The sequence below is a fragment of the Lithobates pipiens genome, unplaced genomic scaffold (genome assembly GCF_037356315.1).
Source record: "Lithobates pipiens isolate NorthernLeopardFrog02 unplaced genomic scaffold, aLitPip1_a1.2 Scaffold_30, whole genome shotgun sequence".
Classification (NCBI taxonomy): domain Eukaryota; kingdom Metazoa; phylum Chordata; class Amphibia; order Anura; family Ranidae; genus Lithobates; species Lithobates pipiens.
In genome coordinates, this window is record NW_027507791.1 from 64462804 (window position 1) to 64487348 (window position 24545).

Genomic DNA, 24545 nt, shown 5'->3' on the forward strand with positions numbered 1-24545 from the left:
GTGCGCCCCCGTGTCCATTGTCCTTTCCCCGGAATAGACAGGTACACCGGGCTGCCCTCCCCCCCAGAATAGACAGGTACACCGGGCTGCCCCCCCCCCCCCCCGAATAGACAGGTACACCGGGCTGTCCTGTTGTCGGTGTTCGCCCAGGAGGGAGGGGGAGAGGATTCCAGGAGAGCCCGGCTCAGGGAGGGGAGGGAGGGGTTTGTAGCGCAGAGGATTTATTGGTTGGGTTGGGAGAATACTGCAAAGAGCAAAGCTCGCCAACACCGCTCCCGGATCGTGTGATGAGAGAAGAGCGGAGGAGCTTCCAGCCTGCCGGGGAGAGGACACAGCCTGCCGGGGAGAAGAGCCTGCAAAGTGTGCTGAGAGCTCGGAGTAGTGCGGGGACTACAAAGTAAGGAGAGCCAAGTTGGAGGAGGGGAGCGGCGGGCGTCCAGGGACTATCGATGGGCTCCGCCGTGCAGAGAAGGGCGATGCAGGGCGATGTGAGTATCCCGGGCACTCCGCGCTGTTAGTCTACCGGGCTCGGGACGCTGTCCATGGTACTGGCCGGCAGCCAGCCTACGCAGGCGCACTGTGTCCGGTGCCTGCAGGTCCCTGTGTGCAGCCCTGCCACAGTCTCCGCACCCGCCGCCCGAGGAGCGTTACCATGAACTGCCTCATCCCTCCCAGGAAGACTCATCCGCTCACCTCCAGCCTCCGCAGCAGCACCGCCGCCCAGCCCAAGAGCTTCCCAAGCGCAGGATGCCGGGGGGAAAACGGGGCTTGGTGGCACCGCAGAATACATTTTTGGAGAACATCGTCCGGCGTTCTAGTGGTGAGTTCCTGGCCCCTCTCATGGTGGGATTCATAACAGGGAGGGAGACTTGGCAGGAACTTTATCAGGGGCCATAAAGTTTTTATGTAATGGTGCCCAGGGGTTGGGGTGGGGTTGGTAGTGGCTGATGGTCAAAAAGAAGGTTCCATTTTTGGGACCTCCAACTCAACTACTGTGCCAGTACAAACCTTAATTGATGAGTAGATGGAGATGAAGTCTACTCTTCCTAATGCCTTGGACACAATTCTGGTTCAAATGTACAACTGAGGGTCTCAAAGTGCCCCCCACATCCACATTTCCAGACTTGAGGAGAAAATGGGGGATGCCTTCTGCATGTTTGGTAGGGATCAATAGATGGAGATGAAGACTATCCAATGGTATACTCTGTAAACACATTTTTCATAATATACGCATATCCCCCTTCATTTCAAGTTCTTAAATCTTAAAAACTCTCATGGTTCATAATATATGCATATGATCAGACAGTGCCCCCCCCCCTTTAATTTCCAGGTCTTATACCTTAAAAAAAACTCTCACGCTTTCATAGTTCATAATCTACACATAGGATCAGACACTGACCCCCACCCCTTTAATTTCCAGGTCTTGTATCTTAAAAAAGCTTCCATAATTCATAATATACACATAGGATAAGACAGACCCCTTCATTACCAGTTTGTAGATCTTAAAGAACTCTCATGGTTTATAAAATATGCATAGGATCAGACCCCCGCCCCCCCCCCTTAATTTCCAGTTCTTATATCTTAAAAAAACTCTAATGGTTCATAATATACGCATGGTGTCAGACAGTGACCCTTTCATTTCCAGGTGTTGTATCTTAAAAAGCTTTCAAAGAGCTCTCATGGTTCCTAATATATACATAGGATCAGACCCCCCCCCCCCCTTCATTTCCAGTTCTTATATCTTTAAAAAGCATTCAGGGAGCTCTCATAGTTCATCATATACGCCACGTTTTCATTTCCAGGTCTTATCTTCTAAAAACTCCCATGGTTCATAATGTATACATAGAATCATATGCTGAACCCATTTAATCTCCAGTTCCTATATCTTAAACTTTCTTGGTTCATAATATACACACAGGATCCAACAATTTCCCTGTTTATAGGCAGGTCTTATATCTTAAACTCTCAAGCTCTCATGGTTCAGAATATACTCCTAGGATCAGACAATTCCCCCCCTCCCCTTTCATTTGTAGGCCTACAAATGAAAGAGGGGGGGGGGGGAGCTGTCTGATCCTAGGAGTATATTGTAAACTATGAGAGATTGAGAGTTTATTAATTTTTTAAGACCTGCAAATAAGGGGGGGGGGGGGGGCTGTCTGATCCTATGTGTATATTATGAACTATGAGAGTTTAAGATACAGGAAATTGAGATTAAAAGGGTTCAGTGTCTGATTCTATGTATATACTTTTAACCATGGGAGTTTTTATAAGATACGACCTGGAGTGGGGGTCACTGTCTGATCTTATGTGTATATTATGAACCACAAGAGTTTTTTTTTTAATATATAAAAATACACATAGGATCCAACAGTGACCCCCCCCCCCCCCCCATATCCAGTTCTTATAGCCTAAACTCTCATGGTTCATAATATACATATATGATCAGGCAGTGACCCCCCTTCATTTATGGTTCTTACAGTTTAAACTCTCATGGTTCATAATAAATTAATATGCACATAAAATCAGACAGTGACCCCCCCCCCCCCCCTTCATTTACGGGTCTTATACCTTGAACTCTCATGGTTCATAATATACACATAGGATTAATCAATGACCCGCCCCCCTCCTTAATTTTCAGTTGGTATAGCTTAAAAAAACTTATAGGATCAGGCACTGCCACCCCCCCCCCCCCTTCCAGTTTTTACAGTTTTTATATCTTAAAAAAACTCTCATGGTTCATAATATACACGTAGGATCAGACAACACTGAACCTTAATTTCCAGTTCATATAGCTTAAAAAACTCTCATGATTGATAATATACACATAGAATCAGATAATGCACCCCCCTCCCACATCATTTCCAGTTCTCATAGCTTAAAAAAACTCTCAGGGTTCATAATATACACATAGACTCGAATCCCAATCCCTTCCCCCTCATTCTTCATTTCCAGTCCAAATGGCTTGAAGAACATAGTGAACATAGAACAAATTGGTGAAGCCTTCTGCATGTTTTGTGTGAAAACAATCCAATGCAATACTTCCAACTTTCATGGTTCATAATCTATACATAATATACATAATAATCTATACATAGGCTCAGCCAGGGGAACCCCCATCATTTTCAGTTCAAATAGCTTGAAGAACAAATGGGGAGAAGCCTTCTGCCTATTTCATGTACAGATTGATGGATGGAGCTGAGGACTGTCCCATGCAACAAGCACATGGTTCATAATATACACATAGGCTTAGAGCCCCCTCTCCAAGTTCAAATAGCTTTAAGTGCAAATGGGACAAGACTTTTGTGTGTTTCATGTATGGATGGAGATGAAAATTGTCCAATGCAATACTCTCAGTTCATAATATACACGTAGGACCAGACAGCGGATAAACGCCCCCCCCCTCTCCCTGCCATTATTTCCAGCCTAAATAGCTTTAAAAATAAATGATAAATACATTCTGCATGTTTCATGTACAGATATTCAATACAATGCTATCGACTCTCATGGGTCATCATATACACATAGGGTCAGACAGTGACCCTCTCCTCCTCTTAATTTTCAGTCCAAAAAGTTTAGGGCATAAATGGAAAAATAATTCTTTTGTTGGCCATGTAAGGAGTAAATGAGTTGCAACTTGGTAGACACCAATTAGATGTTCTAAACCAAGAAAATGGTTTGGTAACATGAAGAATGCCTAGCTCTTTCTACCTGCCCTAGATGTTTGCAATGGACAGCTCTATGTGATGGCAGAATAGGGTTCCAGCACCAGCTAGAAACACATCTAGTGTAAAATGGGCCCCAAGTTGCAGTTGGCCTTTTTGTATAGCTTTACAGTCTGCACGAATGGTGTGTCCACCCCTGGAGCAAGCAGTTGGGCTGGAAGGTTTTTGGGTTGAAATTCTGCAAATGTGAAGAAATAAAGGGATGAATGAGGAAAGGGGGACTGCAATGTGATATAGCTGAGAAGAAAAGCCAAGCCAAGGCTAGCAATTTCCTGTAATGTTGGATTTGAGTCATTATGTTACTTATTTATTAACTGTAATTAGACATTGACCCTAATCACTGGATATGTTGGTTTGGTTAGAAAAGATGCAGCTTGGAAAGTACTTCTTCTGTTCCAGCTTAATGCGGTGTCCCCAAATGACAAAGGAGAGATATGACATAATTTTTTTAGTTGTGTGAATTTTTTTTTTTTTTTATCTAACTATTTTAGTTATCCACACATATTGTAATTACGTATGCATATTTATGTTTGTGGTGTGTGTGTTTTGGGTGTGTGTGTATGTATGTGTGTGTATATATATATATATATATATATATATATATATATATATATATATATATATATATATATATATATATATAATGCGCACACACACACTTAATTTATATATAGCTTTTCACCACTTTTATTTACTTTTTTCTTCTTGAGGCAAGACAGCCTCAAGCGTTGACTGTTGATAATTAGTTGATATTTGGAACACCGAGCATATGTAGAAACAAATGGTTCTGTTTACATACATTATTAATATAACTGTGCAGTAATATATGAATTCTGTTGAGTGGTAAAAATGTTGGAAGCAGAATAAACTGGAGGTTTTGCGTAGTGTATAGATGTCATCATCGGCATGAAGGAATAAAGTACAACGTGTTTGGTTAGCAAAGCTTACATCTAACCTGCTATTCCCTTTAGAGGTTTTGTGTGTTTGTGTCATATGAGATACTTGGCATTGCATATATAAAAGTCAATTATTTTGGATCTGGGGACATTTTGTATTGTTGAATTCTCAGATGTTAAATCCCAGTTTGGCTACCAATGCTTTTTGTTTGTTTTGGATGTGATACAACCGTGAGTATCTAGAGAGCATTGTCGTGCAGTATTACCATAGGGTTAACTTTGGCATTTACAACACATTGCAAAAACTTGTCCTCGTTCCCCCCGGGCACGTTGTGTAATGTTACTTTTTATCAACTGCCACTAGAGGTCATTATAAGTGCTTCTATAAATTGAAACCTCTCAAGCAGTCTCGTACCCTCCTAAAATGTTCAGCTCATCTTACCAAGATACAGGCACAAAGTATAAAGGTTACACAAGACAGCACAGCTTACCCTAACACAGGCTCATTGTGTTTGGCCTAAATAGTGCTTTGCAATGTATGCATTTTTCCCTGTGTGGTGTGGAGGATTTCACATGTTGTGTTTATTCCCTGTCTTACTGATATGGATGGCATTCAATTTAAGTAATGCATATTATTCGATCCTTAATGATTATACCAAGTCACATACAAATATCCAGTATATGGCAAGCATGTAAATAGTATTCATTTTATTCATTGTGTTTATGCGATCTAGTATCTGTTGTGGAAAGGGGGGGGCTGAATTATATATATATATATATAATATTATTATACTATATCTTTCTCTCTCTCTTTCTCCCCATAAATAATAATAATAATAATAATAAAAAAAATCACTTTTCCTATACCAGTAAATCTAAAAATTAAAATGCAACATTATTATTACTTTGCTTGTGAACTGGCTCAAAAGTTATCTTATCAATTATTAATACAGCCAGACTCATGAGAGCTATCTTGCATGCTGAAAATGATTGCATTATACTGTATATAGAACCATAAATGCATATTAAAAACTAGATAGTTACAGATCGAGGCTAATCCAAAATGTATCAGTTCTCTGTTATTTAAACTTTAACCCCCCCCCCAAAAAAAACGACTTCAATAAAATCTAACCCAAACAAGCTACATTTCTTGAACATGCAAAGTGGTTTCTTAATTTGATTCCCCAGTATGTTTTTAACTGTAAAATATTTTTGTAGTACTGCATTTTTGATGTCATGAGCAATTTATAAATACAGCGGTCCTAAGGATGGACTGGTTTTGATTGTGGCAGCTGATGCTTTTGTCGGTCTTATCTGGAATATGTTTATTAGAAAATGATCCATAATAGCCTTTCACATTTTTAAGCCTGATTTAAAAATGTATATGCTGTATAGACACAAATTGGCTTTTGCTTGGAAACTGTTGTCTTAAAGTGCTTATTTTGTCATTTGCTTGCAAAGCTGCTGGAATAGGGCAGGTTTTTTCGGGAAGGCACAAGAATAGATGTGGTGCTAAACCTGTTTAAGAATTTTGACTATAATTTTTGTTGTTGTTGTTTTGAACTTTTATGACGTTATGTGGCAGTAATTTACAATTTGAAAGGCTACAGTAAGACTTAAGAAACCGTTATTGTCCGGACAAGGACAATGAGAGATATAATTGCACTTGCTGAGCCTAGTTTTCAAGGCTTTGCTTTGGTGATATTTTAAAATTGTAAATGCACTGTTCGTTATGAAGGTACTTTTTTTAATATATGTAACCCTTTCATCAAACTATTTATTTTGGTAGAATGTCAGCATATACCTGAGCATTGAAGGTCCCCATATAAATATGTTAAAGCACCCTCCTGTACGAAAAGAAACATAGGGGAAAATGCATTAACAAATATTTCCTTGTTTCAAAAATGCATTTTTATTGGGAAGGTATAGTCACCTGTTGCATTGTATTATCTTACAGGTCATGCTATTATTATTTCTTTACTAGAGACAACGTTCCACATTGTGTCAACAGTTTTTTTTAAATTAGAAATCCAATTCAGATAAAGAGGAGCTGAACTCTCGAATGTGCCTAGCAGACGGTAAAGAACTATGCCCTAGTTTTGCTAGTGGTCCCTATTTTTGATCCTTTCCCTATTACTGACCTGCCATGCTTTATTCTGCACTATGAATGTGTGTTTGATCGTAGTCGGGGCAGGCCCTCCAGCAAAGAAAACTGTGAGCAGCACAGTAGTACAGAATTTCACTCCATATCTCAGGAGGAGACCGGCAGACAAAGCCAACAGTGCCTTAGATCTCACTCATAGATCTCGTTGCAGATATACACTGATCGGCCATAACATTATGACCACCCACCTAATATTGATTTAAGTCCTCCTTTTGCTATGTAAAGAACCCCGGCCCATCGAGATGTTGACTCCACTAGACTTTCAAAGGTATGCTGTGGTATCTGGCACCAAGTCGTCAGTAACTGACCCTTTAAGTCTTGAAAGTTGTGTGGTGGGGCCTTCGTGGCTTGGACTTTTTTTCACAAACTGCTATGCACTGTGTGTTCTGACACTTTTCTGTCAGAACCAGCATTAACTTTCTCAGCAATTTGAGTTACAGTAGATCTTCTGTTAAATCGGACTGCAAGGGACAGCCTTCACTTCCCACGTGCATCAATGATACTTCTTCACTCATGACCCTGCCACCAATTTTCTCTGTATGCCCTGACCACTGCAGACTGTGAACATCCCACAAGAGCTGCCGTTTTGGAGTTGCTCTGGCCCAGTTGTGAAACCCTTACAGATTCTTACTCTTAGGCCCCTTTCACACCGAGGCGGTTTTCAGGCGCTACACCACTAAAAATAGCGCCTGTGTAGCGCCTGAAAAAAACGTCCCTTTTCACTCCAGTGTGAAAGCCGGAGGGCTTTCACACTGGAGCGGTGTGCTAGCAGGACGGTGAAAAAAGTCCTGCTAGCTGCATCTTTGGAGTGGTGAAGGGGCGGTGTATTCACCACTCCTACCCATTGAAATCAATGGGGCAGCGTGGCTATACTGCCGCTAGTGGCGCTTTGCTGGCGGTTTTAACCTTTTTTGGGCTGCTAGTGGGGGTTAAAACCGCCCTGCTAGCGTCCGCATACCGCCGCTAAAACGACGGTAAAGCGCCGCAAAAAATAGCGGCGCTTTTCCGCCGATGCCCGCACCGCCCCAGTGTGAAAGGGGCCTTACCCATTTTATTTGCTACTTTCAACACACCAACTTCATGAACAATATGTTCACTTGCAGCCAATATATCCCATCCACTTTTAAATAACATTTGAACAAGATAATCAGTGTTATTCAGTGTTATGAGGCTGCAGGCATAGGTGTTCAGGCACAATCACTTACCTGGAAGTGCAGTACTTTTTGTCAGGAGGAATTTGAGGAAAAATGTACATTTTTTTTTTTTTTTTTCCAAATGTTTCACTTTGAAATCAAATGTTGTTACAAAGCGAAATACAGTGCCTTGAAAAAGTATTCATACTCCTTGAAATTTTCCACATTTTGTCATGTTACAGAGTGGAAGTAAATTTATAAATGATTTTCAATTTTTTTTACAAAGATGAAAATTGTGGCATGCATTTGTATTCAGACCTCTTTACTCAGATACCCCTAACTAAAATATAGTAGAACCAATTGCCTTCAGAAGTCACCTAATTAGTAAATAGAGTCCACTTGTGTGTAATTTAATCTCTGTATAAATACAGCTGTTCTGTGAAGCCCTCAGAGGTTCGTTAGAGAACATTAGTGAACAAACAGCATCATGAAAGCCAAGAATCACACCAGACAGGTCAGGGATAAAGTTGTGAAGAAGTTTAAAGCAGGGTTAAGTTATAAAAAAAATACATTCCAAGCTTTGAACATCTCAAAGAACACTGTTCAATCCATCATCCGAAAATAAAAAGAGTACAACTGCAAACCTACCAAGACATGGCCGTCCGCCTAAACTGACAGGCCGGGCAATGAGAGCATTAATCAGAGAAGCAACCAAGAGGCCCATGGTAACTCTGGAGGAGATCAGTGGCAGAATCTGTCCACAGGACAACTATTAGTCGTGCTCTCCACAAATCTGGCCTTTATGGAAGAGTGTCAAGAAGAAAGTAATTGTTGAAAGAAAGCCATAAGAAGTCCCATTTGCAGTTTGTGAGAAGCCATGTGGGGGACACAGCAAACATGTGGAAGAAGGTGCTCTTGTCAGATGAGATGAGAATTAAACTTTTTGGCCTAAAAGCAAAACGCTGTGTGTGGCAGAAAACTATCACTGCACATCACCCTGACACATGGTAGAGACATCTCCAAAAAGACTTGCAGCTGTAATTGCAGCAAAAGGTGGTTCTACAAAGTATTCACCAACGGGGGGCTGAATACAAATGCTGATCACACTTTTCACATTTGTAAAATAATTGAAAACCTTTATAATTTTCCTTCCACTTCACAATTATGTGCCACTTTGTGTTGGTCTAACATACAATCCCAATAAAATACATTTGTTTTTGGTTGTAATGTGACAAAATGTGGAAAATCTCAAGGGGTATGAATACTTTTTCAAAGTACTGTAGATGCTTAAAATACCTTTTCAAAAAGATTGTACAACAGACACATGACCTCTCTACATCTCTCTCCCCATGTACTTCGAGATATGGAGGAAGAGCAAGGAATAATCCTGTGACACAGCTAGAAATGTCATTTCGGAACGTTTACCCATGCATGCTGACTGATGCTGTTGCATCACGATTGAGTAAAAAAAAGTTTATAATTTTATTTTAAAAGGCATTAATAATTTTGGGTATTGAGATAACCCTTTGACTAAAAGTCAGTGTTTTTGTGTAGAATGACAGTCCATATTGCTCTCTTCAGTCAATCCTCCCTGCTAGATTCATTCCACTAAATGATGTTGTGATTATGTGGGGCAGAAAGGAGGTGACAGGGATGATGTGTCATTTAAAGTGCCTGGAACCACCTCCCATGATCAGCTGCTATAGTGTTGCCACCAACTATTCTGAAGTAAGGAGCAATGGTAGGATCAACCAGGTATTTATTAATGTAGTGAAGCTGTTCAATTGAAAGTTTCTGCTAAAAGGCACAAACGCCTAATTTAAAAGCTAAATACACATAGCAAATATTTTGAATTTAATGACAGTTTAAATTGATTTTAAAGGCAGAAGACTTTTTTTTTTTTTTTTTTTTTTATCTTAAAGCATTTTATGCATTAAAGTGATTGTTAAGCCGCTTCTATAAGATGTTCCCATTCCTGCTTTAATATAACAATATGTTCCCCTGTGTCTGTGTTGTGTTGTTAAATAAATATGCCTATTTGTACCAAGAACACATTGGCTCCCTTCGCTCCTCTCCTCTCGCTCTCCCTTGCCCAGCTGACCATTCTAGTGGGTGGGGCCGAGCACTGCCGCTGACATGGAAGCTGGGGAAGCAAAGAGAGAGAAAGCCAAGGAGTCACATGATTGCAGGGTACAGATAAGCATATTATATAACAGACATGGGGGAAGTTATTGTTTTGATACAGAGAGGATGGGAGCATTTTACATTAACTATGAGAGCAGCAGGAGTGGAGAGGATGGGTGTTGACACGAGCAGACAGGCAGGGAGGGGAGGGGGAGAGGATGGAGGAGAGGACACGGGAGACAGAGAGGAGAGCTGCGGATGATGGAGGCACGTAAACTGACCACGTTGCTGTGATATACCGTGGTCAGTTTACAGAGGGGAGGGCATAGCCAGGCAGGATCAGCCAAATTACACAGCACAGGCACTGTGTTGTTTAAAATGCTTTAAGGGAACAGGATCTGCTTTAAGATAAAAAAAAAAACATTCTGTATGTAGCAGACCCCCTAATGGTTACCTGAACCCCACCTTGATCCAGTGATGTTGCATGAGAGACTCGGCAGTCCGGGACTCTATCTCCTGATTGGCTGAGACACAGCAGCAGGCGCCATTGGCTCCCACTGCTGTCAGTCAGTGAACCAATGAGCATAGAGCTGCTTTCTGTAGGGGCACTCGGCAGTAGGGAAGGGCCAGGAGCACCTGCGACGGAACGGAGAAGGGGAGGACCAGGGCTGCTCTGTGCAAAACCACTGCACAGAGCAGGAGTAAGTATAACATGTCTGTTTTTTTTTTTTTTTAAACAAAAAAAGTATCACTTTAAGGTCCACTTTAAAGCCAATGTGTTTCAAGACTTCAGCACATCAATAAGAGATGAGGGTCCTGGCTTAGACCCTTTTTAATTACCAGTGGCTTGGCTGTACCCCATAATTGTTACTCCAGCAGCTAGTCATAGATCAGGAGAATGCTGGCATAAGGTATAATTTTCTAATCCTAGCATTTCCATAACTTGTCTTCGTACGGCATTTTGTCATACTTACAGTGGATGTAAACCCTCACATATACCCAGTGAAGTGAACAGCCTCAGATGATACACAGAGATTAAACAAATCTCCCTACATAAGTTTTACATGTATATCTACTGTCTTCAGCTTGCTATATTCTTTAGAAAGTGCATATCTTGTTAGAAATGTTCTCTTCCTGTTCAGCACTGGGTGTGAAGTCTTAGCAGCATACACGGTGTGACAGCTGATTGGAGGAAAGCCCCCCCCCCCCCCCCATAGGCAGAGGAAGGAAAGACTGTGCAGAGCTGTGCTGTGAATAGACCAGCTTGTTGACCACCTCAACACAAATTTCAGGCTTCTTTTATCTTGGTTGTCAGAGAACTTGTCAGAAGTTATCATGCTGATAACAGAAGAACTGAGCAGCAGAAATACATGGGGCTTTGGAGAGAGATAAGAAAATACTACAAGTATATGTGCCTAGGTCAAATTTCATAAATTAGGTTTACATCCACTTTAAATACTGTATGTCAAAGTGATTTCTAAATGAGTATAAAATATAAAAAATTATATTTAAAAAGACCTTAAATACAGATTTATGTTGCAAAACATTTTTAAAGCTTGTATATAAACATTTATAGTGGAGCTCCACTTAAAAGGGGAAGCACCACTTGTTTGTTTCCTTGCCCCCCTCTGCTGCCACATTTGGTACCTTTTTGGGGGGAGCGGGTACCTGTTTTTGACAGGTAGTCGCCGCCCTTTCTCCGCCGCAGGGCCATTCATAAAGTGCAGCATGCTTCGCGCATGGGCAGTAGGGAACCAGTTGTGATCGATCAACTTGGTACATTCAGCTTTCCCGTTAACTATTCTAATCTCGGCCAGTTCCTGCTGAACTGACTGAGATTCAAACCGTATATGGCTGGCCTTAGTATTTTTAATAAATAAAATAAAAAGGAAATAAAATAGAATAAAATGAAAAATGCAAATAAATTATAAAAATAAATGAAAATAAAATAAAAATAATAATGAAAAAATAATTAAAAAAAATTATGAAAAAAGGGAGAAGAAAATCTGAATAAGTGAAATAAGCAAAGCTGAAATAAAATAAGAATGATAATGAAAATAATGATAATGAAGGATAATAATGAAATAGAAAATAATTAAAAAAAAATTAAAGGACCCAATAAAAAGGAATGTGTTTTATATATGGCATTCTCATAAGATGCTATGAGAGCCTTGCCCTTCATGTGGATGCACCTTTACAATATTACAGTTACTGTACACTATATACAAATGTTTACTATGGCAACCATTTACTAACGCATGTCTCATAATCCTGCAAAAAAAAATACAAAAAGGAGAAGGGGATTCATATGAGAAGACCCCCAGTAGTGGCTAAAAATCGGCCCTGAGATAGCAATACAGCGTCAAGGGAAAAGGGACAGTGGTGTGGTGGGAGGGGCCTTGAGAACAAGGTCCAAACCCATGGTTTTAGGGTATGGTCAAATGGGGTCCACGTGAATGGACCTAATGGTACTATAGAAAGGGCTTGTAGCTGATACCCTCATTCAAGCCTGTGGTTCTAGTTGCCTGTAGACAATAAATCTATTTCGCTTCAAGCTGTATTACTTGTTTGTCAATATCCCCACCCCTATCACGTGGGGTGATGTGTTCAAAAGCAAAGAAGCCGATCATTGTTAAATCATGATTATGATATAATCCCATGTGTCTACTAATAGGCGTTTCCATTTTTTGTTTCGAAATTGCTGAGATATGATCTCTAATCCTGCAGGACAATGGATGTTTTGTCTTACCAACATAAAAGGCTCCGCAGCGGCACTTCATTATGTATACCACCCCCACAGATTGGCAGGTAAACTGTGTCTGGGTGTCCAAGAAGTGCGGTTGGGGAAACCCATACTGTCGCCTCTCAAAATGAGGTGACAATAGTTGCAATTGTCACATGAATAAGTCCTTCCATCCTTTCATCCAAATTCATCCTTTTGACTTGGCTTATTCCCAGCATAGTGATTTGCTACCATAGTGTCTTTAACGGATTTGGATCTTTTGAAAGTAATTTCTGGAAAGGGCTTTATATGCTTATTGATTTTATCATCGGCAGTGAGTGGGTACCAGAATTTCTTGTACATCTTCTGGACCTTGTTGTGTTGTCTATAGTATCTGGTCACTTTCCTAGTTGACACTGCTTTTTGTTTATTTTCTTGGTTCATAGATCAATGCATTTCTGTCTTGTGATTTTACCTTATTTTAGGCTCTCTTTAAGCATGTCTTACTGTAGCCTCTCGGAAATTAAGCATTGAAACAACAGAGCCACCTCTCTTTTAAAGTCTTCCTTTAAAGTACAATTGCATTTCAATCAAAGGTATTGGCTATATGGAAAACTCCTGATTAACTGCTTCGGATGCAAGCTAGTTGCATGCAATAATGTATTGCCAGATGTTGGCTTTCTATACAGTGTTGAACATAAATTTCTTGTTTCGTTGATGAAAATTTCTGCATCCAGGAAGTAAATTTTTTTTTTCCTGGCTGAAATTGTATGTGAATTTTAGATTGTAATTATTGACTTGCAATCTCTCGAAATGTATTCAGTTCATCTTTTAATCCTGCCCAAACCATGAGGACATCGTCTATATATCGATGCCAGGTCAGAACATTGCCGAAGCCTGTGGCACTCTCTTCTTGAGAAAATAAGTCGAGCTCCCACCCCACCAGGTACAGGTTGGCATAGGAGGGGCACAGCCTGCCCCCATGGCCACACCCTGCACCTGGAGGTAGTGAGATTGCTTAAACACAAAGACATTGTTGGTAAGGCTAAAACTTAACATTTCCGTTATGAAATCATTATATTTGCTAGAGTCTGTGTCTCTTTCATCCAAGAAATTATGTATTATTTGTATTCCCTGCATATGAGGGATAGAATTGTATTAGTGCCTCAATATCTATGGCAACAAGCCATGCTCCTTGTTGCATACTAATTTTATTATAATAAGCACCCACAAAGTCCCATACTGCCAATTTGTTTTTTCTCTTGTAAAATCGGGTTGTGTTTTAAAATACTCTAATTTCCTTGTAAACAGTTTTTTTTTTGGGGGGGGGGGGGGGGGTGGAGGGTTTCTTCTGTTAATATACTGATATTTTTTCTTTTACTAATATTATTCATTCTTTATTGAAAAATATTTAGGGTGCACCACAGTGTGGTGTTTTATTGTTTATTTTTTGTAATGAGAGCACAGAGTAAGTTCTTTCTGTTCAGACTGTCTAATTTTAATTGAATCTCCATATTGACTCCTAAGCTGGCCATACATGAATTGAGAAAAATTTGGCTGATTCAGCATAAAATTTTAGTCAGTGTATAGGGACAGTGGTTGTACAGAAGTTGATCTGCTGATCAACTTCTTTACAACTAGCCTGTCAGATTCTACTCAATCAGCACAATATGCCATAGCTGGCAGAGCTGATCATTGTATTCTGACAGTGGGGAAGTCTCCCCACTGTCAGAATAAAATAGCTCAAAGGGAGTGATTTCCCCATCCACCTCGAATGCATGGATGAAGTAACTAGGTCAGTTTTTTTTTTTTTTTTGTTCAACCCACTAGTTGAATGAAAAAAAAAAAAAATCTATGGGCTGCTTTATGAAGTGAGGCAAAACTTGCACTAAAAGCCCTCCGCCTGCCCGGCTCAGCAGCATTAGTCTTGCTTAGGGCCGCACAGGTGACTACAGCAGGGTCAGAATGGACTCTCCGGGGCAGCAGAATTTCTTCTACGTCCTTAGAACTGGTTCCCCAGCTGTCCTCTTGCTCACCTCCTCTGGCTCCCCAGCTGTCCTCATGCCCACCTTCTCCACTATTGCCCTCCTCACAGGCTTATTAGCTGCTGCTGACATTTTCTGTAGCAGCCATGACAGATGTCCTTCACGACTGCTGCTTTCTCTGGAGAGTCAGTCAGCATCCCAGCCCTGTGTAGGGCCCCTCGTGTTCCCCGGCCAGGCTAGTGGGGAAGTCATCGGCCATGCCTAGTTTGCCTAGCGCTGGCCCTGAGCAGGGGGTAGGGGAGTACAAGTCATTCCTCTAACTCATTCATTTGCATGCCTAAATGTGGGTTTGTGCAGTTGAGCAATACAATATGTATTCTAGGTTTAGCAAAACAACAAACCTTTTTAATTGGTGGCCTGTCCTCAGACTAAACTTGCTACAGCTGTTCATTTTTCCCTGGAGTACAACTCCTGCTTCTTTAAATCCACACAAAAAATGGTTTCGACAACCCTCACAGATTTGAGTACAATTTTATAATTAATCAGGACCAGCATGGAAACCCATCTCCAGGAACAATTGGAAATTCTGCTTCAACTTTCCTTTCACCCATGACCTAGTTAGGTGGCATTCAGAATTGTTTCCTTTGATTTCTGGTCAGGGGCTACCATAATCAATTGGTAAGACTTGGTATCAATTGGTAACTAAAGAGCTGGTTATGTTCACTAAGCCTACAGAGTAATCTTGATAGAACCATCTTTACAGTTCTTATATAGAACCCACATGGTTCCCACAAATTTGAACCTTCAGCCTTTTCAGTTTGCTTCAAAGGATGTATTTGGATGAGGAGAATACCAACGCGTAAGCTCCAACCACTTTCACACTGAGGCACGTTTTCAGGCATTTTAGCTCTAGAAATAGTGCCTGAAAACTGCCTCACATTCATTGCACTGGGTGCGTTCACACCCAGGCGGTGCGCTTGCAGGGCGTTATAAAAAGTCCTGCAATCAGAATTTTTGGGGCGGTTTGACAGCACCGTATACATTCATTGCAATGGGCAGGGTTTCTAAAGCACTTGAAAAGCTCTTTAGAAGCGCCGCAACATGGGAGTTTTTAACCCCTTTTTTATGGTTAAATACGCCCTCGCTAGCAGCCAAAAAGTGCTGCATAAACAGCAGTAAAGCGCAGTTAAAACGAGCGGCGCTTTACTGTGAATGCACGGGCCCCAAAGTGAAAGCGGTCTTAACCTTACACAAGATTTCTGTTTCCAGCATGCCTGGTGTGTCAGAATTATATTTTTGTGGCTGAAGGGTTCATTTTTTTTCTTTATTTCTTAGATTTTTTTTAAGAGTTATTTTTTAAAAACGCCCAAAAGAGTTTATTAACGTACTCAGAGAGGCGCCGGGCACTTTTACACTTGCATGTGTACTCAGATACAGGAAAAACATCAAGCTGAATGTCTCTGGCAAGGCAGCTCCTGCATAGCAAGGCTTCCCTGGATGTACACTCAACGGTGGCTCAAACCATAAAAGTCCAGAAACGGGTTTCAGAGTAGGGATGGGAGAATGGTTCAGCCCGAGCATAAGTTCGGGCCAAACTTTTGGTTGTACTGCAGAACACCAAACAATATGCGGTGTTCGGGGCAAATTTGAAAGCCGCCAGAACACCATTAAAGTCTATGGGACATTAACATGAAAAATCAAAAGTGCTAATTTTAAAGGCTTATATGCAAGCTATTGTCATAAAAAGTGTTTTGGGACCCGGGTCCTGCCCCAGTGGACATGTATCAATGCAAAAAAAAAAGGTTTTTTTCGGGACCAATGATTTTAATAATACTTAAAGTGAAACAATAAAAGTGAAATATTCCTTTAAATTTCGTACCTGGGGGGTATCTATAGTATGCCTGTAAAGTGTCAAATTTTTCCCGTGTTTGGAACAGTCCCTTCACAAAATTAAATTTCTAAAGGAAAAAAGTAATTTAAAAGTACTTGAGGCTATAATGAATTGTCAGTCCCGGCAATACAGAAGTCATTGAAAAAAACAGCATGGGATTCCCCCACAGTCCCTTTGGGTCTGGTATGAGTATTAAGAGAAACACCTAACCAACATAAAAAAAAATTGTGTTTGAGGTCCCCCCAAATTCCGTACCAGACCCTTCTGGCCTGGTATGGATATTAAGGGGAACCTCGTGCCAATTTTTTTTTTTTTTTAATCCATACCAGACCCTTAGGGGGGATGAGAGCGCGCCCCCCCTTAAACCATACTGGGCCACATGCCCTCAACATAGGGAGGGTGTTTTGGGGTAGCCCCCCAAAACACCTTGTCCTCATGTTGATGGGGACAAGGGCCTCATCCCCACAACACTTTTTCTGTGGTTGTGGGGGTCTGCGGGGGGGGCTGATCAGAATCTGGAAGCCCCCTTTAACAAGGAGACCCTCAGATCCCGCCCCCCCCTGTGAAATGGTAATCTGGTACAAATATACCCCTACTATATCACAAAAAAGTGTCAAAATGGTACAAAAGACAAGACACAGCTTGGGACAAGTCCTTTATTAAAAAATAACAATGTCCCACGAAGTCCATTCATCTTCTTCTCTCGCTCCTCTGACGGACGGAAAAAGATAAAAAGAAAACAAAGCCGCGACCAACTCGCCTCCATGAGAGGCACCCAACGTATGAGGTGTCCTCACAGGTGACAGTTCTTTTATAACTGAGGGGGGGGACCACACTGTGACGTTCCCGGGTGACCCCGCCCCCTCTGATACACTGGGACTTCCCCCATGGCTTTCCCAGGTGTCAGAGGGGGCGGGGCCACCCATTTACGTGACCAAGTGGCGGGGTAACCCGGGAACGTCACCGTGTGGCCCCACCCTCAGTTGTAAAAGAACGGTCACCTGCGAGGATGTGTCATATGGCAGGTGCCTCCCATGGAGGCGGGTTGGTCGTGGCTTTGTTTTTTTTTTAGTTTTTTTTTTTTTTTATTCGGTCCGTCGGCGGAGCAAGAGATGAAGATGAATGGACTTTTTTTTAATAAAGGACTTGTCCTAAGTTGTGTCTTTGTCTTACCATTTTGACACTTTTTTTTGTGAAATACCATTTCACACAGGGGGGGGGGGGGGAAGGCCGGGATCTGGGGGTCCCCTTGTTAAAGGGGGTCTTCCAGATTCTGATAAGCTCCCCGCCCACAGACCGCACAACCACCGGGCGAGGGTTGTGGGTATGAGGCCCTTGTCTCCATCAACATGGGGGCAAGGTGCTACCCTAAAGCACCCTCCCCATGTTGAGGGCATGTGGCCTGGTACAGTTCAGGAGGGGGGGCACTCTCTTGCCACCCCCTATTTTCCTGCAGCCTTCCAGGTTGCATGCTTGGATAAGGGTCTGGTATGGAGTTTTGGGGGGACCCCCGACTGCCTTTTTTTTTTGGTTCGGGGTTCCCCTTAATATGCATACCAGACCTGAAGGGCCTGGTATGGAATTTGGGGGGACCACCACGCAATTAAAAAAAATAATTTGGTTCGGGGTTCCCCTTAATATTCATACCAGACCCAAAGGACTTGGTAATGAACTGTGGGGGAATCCCATGCCGTTTTTTTTCAATGACTTTTATCTGTATTGCCGGGACCGACAATTCATTATAGCCACGAGTCTTTTAAATTACTTTTTTTCCTTTTAGAAATGTAATTTTGTGCTGTTCTAAAAAAATGTGCCACTTTACAGGCATACTATAGACACCCCCAGGTACGAAATGTAAAGGAATATTTCACTTTTGTTTAATTTTAAGCATTATTAAAATCACTGCTCCCGAAAAAAAACTTTAGTTTTTTAAAACTTTTTTTTTTGCATTGATACATGTCCCCTGGGGCAGGACCCGGGTCCCCAAACACTTTTAATGACAGTAACTTGCATATAAGCCTTTAAAATTAGCACTTTTGATTATTCATGTTCATGTCTCTGTTCTGCCAAATTTTTTGCCTGTTCGGTATGTTCTGGTGCGAACCGAATGGGGGGTGGGGGTGTTCGGCCCATCCCTATGTCAGAGTTAAAACCAGCTAGTCTAAGATAATTTTAATTGTTGATAATACAATTCTTATAAAACTGGTTAACACTATCAGGGGCAACGCCACTCCCCGTTTATCTGGGCTCAACACAGGATAAAACTTGGATGGGGAAAATTATGGCACAGATCTATATTAGATCTCTCCACAACTTGACAGTAGTTGGTAGTTCTTACACAGTGTGTGTTGAACCCTAATGAAGGGGGAGTGAAGATGCTACAGAAAGGTGTTGGCTGGTTTTATATTATTTTTATTTTTTTGCCTAAAATGATCTTAAACTCTTTTTTCGGTTTTAGTTTGGCACGCCTTTCTGTATTTCTATTAAAAAAGGTTTCTTAACTGCTAGAAACAGTGGTTACCGTATATACTCGAGTATAGGCCGACCCGAATATAAGCCGAGGCCCCCAATTTACCCCCAAAAAAACTGGCAAACTTATTGACTCGTGTATAAGCCGAGGGTGAGACATGCCTGTCCATCCCTGTGTGTGTGTCCGTCCATCCCTGTGTGTCCGTCCATCCCTGTGTGTCCGTCCATCCATCCCTGTGTGTGTGTGTGTGTGTCCATCCATCCATCCATCCCTGTGTGTGTGTGTCTCCATCCATCCATCCATCCCTGTGTGTGTGTGTCTCCATCCATCCATCCCTGTGTGTGTGTGTCTCCATCCATCCATCCATCCATCCCTGTGTGTGTGTGTATCCATCCATCCCTGTGTGTGTGTGTATCCATCCATCCCTGTGTGTGTGTGTGTCTCCATCCATCTGTGTGTGTGTGTGTGTGTGTGTGTGTGTGTGTGTGTGTGTGTGTCCAGCCTACCTGTGTCCCGAGCCTTTGTCCCGAGCCTCCGTCCCGTGCCTTGCCTCCTTGCCTCCGTCCCGTGCCTTGCCTTGCCTCCGTCCCGTCCCGTCCCGTCCCGTGCCGTGCCTTGCCTTGCCTCCGTCCCGTGCCCTCTTCGTCGGCGCCTCGGCGGCCATTGTAAAATTCAAAAGCCGCGCCTCCGCCTTCGCCTGTGATAGGCGGAACACTGAATTTCCCAGCAGCCTGTGTTCCGCCTATCACGGACATCGTATCATCCTCGTCCGTAGTACGAGGATGATACGATGTCCGTGATAGGCGGAACACAGGCTGCTGGGAAATTCAGTGTTCCGCCTATCACAGGCGAAGGCGGAGCCGGAGGCGCGGCTTTTGAATTATAGAATGGCCGCTGTCTGTCTGCTCGACACGCTGATCGAGCGGGCAGACAGCGATGACTCGAGTATAAGCCGAGGGGGGCACTTTCAGCCTCAAAAAAGAGGCTGAAAATCTCGGCTTATACTCGAGTATATACGGTATATACCAACAAATACGGTTATTCGTGTGAAACTGTTTTGGCTGCAAATTGGGCAATGGGGATTAAATCTAAAACTTTCCTAACAGGGACATCTACTGAAATGAGGATAGCAGAAAATAATTTACTTGTCACTTATCTCATCCCCTAGAAGTTTTGTTATGTAATATACTTTATACTCTTATTTCTAAAATGCAATGTTCCCAACAATGTTTTAGCAGAAGGCTGCATCTAATGTAAATAACAAGTTGTATGCTTCTGATGTTGGATTGATCTGTTACTAGGTAACACTAAGGGCCGGTTCACACTGCGGGCGATGCGAGGCGACACGACTTGCCTCGCCGCAATCTGACAAGTCGCCCCCGTTCTGTACAGTGGAACCGTTCTGAGAGGAGCGACTCGAGTCGCTCCGACTCAGGAAAAAGGTTCCTGTACTACTTCTGGACGACCTCGGGGCGACTTGCATTGACTTCTATACAGAAGTCATTTGCAAATCGCCGCTGAGGTCGCGGCGAGGCAAGTCGGTGTCGCCTCGCATCGCCCGCAGTGTGAACCGGCCCTAACTAGGTCACCCCGGTCTTAGAACTGCCATGTAGTGGGTATTTTGTAGTGCTGTTTAGTGAAACAGAGGTTAGGTGCAATCCATGTCAGGTATCAGGCCAAGGGTAAGGATATGAGTTTTGTCAAAGACGCCATGTGCCTCAGTGGAACTAAAAAAAATATATAATAGGTGGTATACTTGGCAATAAGAAGAGAGATTTTTTTTTTTTGTATTAATCTGTGTTTGATTTTTTTTTATATATAATATATTAAAAAAACAACACAGTGCCTTGAAAAAGTATTCACACCCCTTGAAATTATCAACATTTTTGTCATGTTACAACCAAAAACGTATATGTATTTTATTGGGATTTTATGTGATGGACCAACACAAAGTGGCACTTAATTGTGATAAATGGTTTTTAATTTTTTTTACAAATAAATATCGGAAAAGTGTGGGGTGCATTTGTATTCAGCCCCCCTGAGTCAATACTTAATAGAACCACCTTTTGCTGCAATTACAGCTGCAAGTCTTTTTGGGGATGTCTCTACCAGTTTTGCAATTCTAGAGAGTGACATTTTTGCCCATTCTTCTTTACAAAATAGCTCAAGCTCTGTCAGATTGGATGGAGAGCGTCTGTGAACAGCAATTTTCATGTCTTGCCCCAGATTCTCAATTGGATTTAGGTCTGGACGCTACTGGGCCATTCTAACACGTGAATATACTTTTGATCTAAACCTTACCATTGTATCTCTCCCTGTATGATCAGGGTCGTCCTGCTGGAACTTTAAAGGGGAAGTAAACCCTGATGGGTTTTACTTCCTCTTTCTTTTTTTCTCTGCAAAGGTAAAGCATAATGGGCTACTATGCATCGCATAATGGGCTACTATGTGACACTTACCAGCAGGAGAAGTCCGCAATGTCCCCATCTTCCTTGCTAGCAGCAAGCGTCCATTCTTCACCCCTCTTCCTTCCGGGGGCTGTGAACTTAGGCTCTGTGACTGGCCGGAGTCTCGTGATGTCACTCCCGCGCATGCGCGCGGGAGCCGCCAGGCACGGCATGACCCGAGCTAGAAACGGCACAGCGTGCCCTTTCTAACTCCGGCGCATGAGCAGAAGAATTCAGCATACGCCGATTTGCAAATATCTCGTAGACCGTGTAGGTCTAGGAGATATTTCAAGCACCTACAGGTAAGCCTTAATCTAGGCTTACCTGTAGGTTAAAGTAGTCTGTAAGGGTTTACAACCACGTTAACCTTGGCCCCATCTCATATCTTTTACAGACTCTAATAGGTTTTCTTCTAAGATTGTGCTATATTTGGCTCCATTGTCAGGGCTGGCTGCTCACCTGTCTGCTAATTGCCAGCTCTCATCTCTCTCAACAGTTACCAGCTGTTCCTGATCCTGCTCGTCTGACCTGCCTACTTAAAGATGTCCAGCCCACTTCATCTCTGCCTTCGCCTTGGTCACATCACAAGAAACCATCTCCTGCAGTTCTTTTTAAAGACTGGCTTGCTGACATCCCTTCTGGCTCCTTATCCTGCTTGCTGTTGCTCCACTTGGATCCCTGACTTCTGGCCTGGCTGATTACCCGATCTGGTTGTTGAACTCTGAACTGGCTGACTACTTGATCCGGTTACTGGACTCTGGCTATGCTTTGACTACTCTTACTCTATTTATCTTTTTATTAATAAACAAGTGTGATTTAATTGTACTTCTGTCTCAGTCTGGTTCATGGTTTCTGACATCCATCCACCTTCCCATCAACTCTGACCAGCTTCCCCGTCCCTGCTGAAGAAAATCATCCCCACAAAATGATACTGCCACCACCATGTTTCACGGTGGGGATGGTGTGTTCAGTGTAATGTGCAGTGTTTGTTTTCAGCTACACATTACGTTTTAGGCCAGAGAGTTTAGTTTTAGTCTCATCTGACCAGAGCAACTTCTTCCACATGTTTTCTGTGTCCCCCACATGGGTTCTCCCAAACTGCAAATGGGACTTCTTCTTGCCACTCTTCCATAAAGGCCAGATTTGTGCAGTGCACGACTAAGACCACTTTCACACTGAGGCGCTTTTCAGGCGCTTTCGAGCTAACAATAACGTATTCCATTAAAGTCAATAAATGCTTTCACACTGGGGCAGTGCGCTGACAGGGCTGTGAAAAACTCCCCTTTCCATTGAAATGAATGGAAAGCTCTTCAAAAGCGCCTGAAAAACTCTTCAAAAGCGTTCAGTGTTTTTACTGGCAGTTTAGAAGCGCCTCAGTGTGAAAGTGGCCTAATAGTTGTCCTGTGGACAGATTCTCCCACCTGAGCTGAGCATCTCTGCAGCTCCTTCGGAGTTACCATGGGCCTCCTCCTGGCTGTTTCTCTGATTTAATGCTCTCCTTGCCCGGCCTGTCAGTTTAGGTGGGTGGCCAAGTCTTTTGCAGGTTTGCAGTTTTTCTATACTCTTTCCACTTTCGGATAATAGATTGAACAGTGCTCCATGAGATGTTCAAAGCTTAGGATGTTTCTTTATAACATAAGCCTGCTTTAAACTTCTCCACAACTTTATCCCTGTTCCTTGGCCTTCATGATGCTGTTTGTTCACAGAGCAGCTGTATTTATAGTGCGATTAAATTACACACCAGTGGACTCTTTTTACTAATTAGGTGACTTATGAAGGCAATTCAGGATTTTAGTTAGGGGTATCAATCAGAGTAAAGCGGGCTGAATACAAATGCAGCCTACACTTTTCACATATTTATTTGTAAAAACGTTTGAAAACCATTTATCATTCTCCTTCCACTTAACAATTACGTGCCACTTTGTGTTGGCCTAACACATAAAATCCATTTCTGTTTTTGGTTATAAAATATATATCACGTGACTCCGGCCAGTCATAGAGCTGGAGTCCCAGGCCCCGGAAGGAAGAGGGATGAAGATGGATATAGCCACCAGCGGAGACATTGTGGGCTTTTTTTGCAGGTATGTGCAACATAATGGGCTACAATGTGATGCATACTAGCCCATTATGCTTTTACTTTGCAGGGGGAAAGTGAGGAAGTAAAACCCATCAGAGATTACTTCCTCTTTAATGGATGTGTTCAATAAGGACACGAGAAATTATATTTGTGTGTTATCAGCAAACATTGTGTTCATCTATTATTGTGACTTAGATGAGAATTGGATCATATTTTCATGTGTGCGTGCTCTGGGCTGTGTACTTTTTCTAGAATTCAAGAAACGCCATAAACACCAGAAAATTTTTTTTTTTTTTTTTTCGTTTTTGTTCGAATATGGAAAGGTCTTGGCTTTGTTTCCGTCTGCATCCCCATTACAGTGCTTTCCTTCTTATTTCCTGCTGTATATCCTCTGCAGGGAAAAAGGAACATCACAAACTGCAATAAAAACATGAAAGAGAATCTAGCTTTAAACATTTTAGATGAAGTCCACTCCAGGTCATTGCTCAGCAAAAAAACAAAAGCAACCAATCAAGCAACAGATCCTTTTTCGTGTGTTCATGCTAAGCTTCTAAAAGCTGACTGATGTGTAATTACTCACCACTGCACTTGGCACAGTGTTAATAAAAAGTAATTTCACAATGGAAATATTAGCTGCAGAAACGTTTGGTCCATAACTTGATTATTTTTATTTGAGACTCCATGAGTTTGATTTACTGAAGGCAAATAGGCTGTTTGCTTTGCAAGGGAATTTCCCTTTAGCTTAGTGTAGATGTTGACATGTCAGTTTGCAAAAAAATACCTAATCCCGTGTAAGAAAAAAATAATTGAATTTTTGCAGGCAATTGAGTGGATAATGGAAGTCAATAGAGCGTCAACCCATTTCCCTTGTAAAGCGCAACTTCCCTTGCAAAATAAGCAGTCTGTTTGCCTTT

At 42.1% G+C, this 24545-nt stretch overlaps 1 protein-coding gene across 2 annotated transcripts in view; it reads left to right on the forward strand.

The window, feature by feature from the left end:
• Nucleotides 1-217: 217 nt before the first annotated feature.
• KCNH5 (potassium voltage-gated channel subfamily H member 5) overlaps nt 218-24545 on the forward strand; it is a 518579-nt gene continuing 494251 nt past the window's right edge. For both annotated transcript variants that reach the window (XM_077464367.1, XM_077464368.1), the window contains exon 1: nt 218-820. In XM_077464367.1, the coding sequence (XP_077320493.1) occupies nt 748-820 (73 nt within the window). In that variant the 5' untranslated portion in view covers nt 218-747. The remainder of the gene's footprint in view (nt 821-24545) is intronic.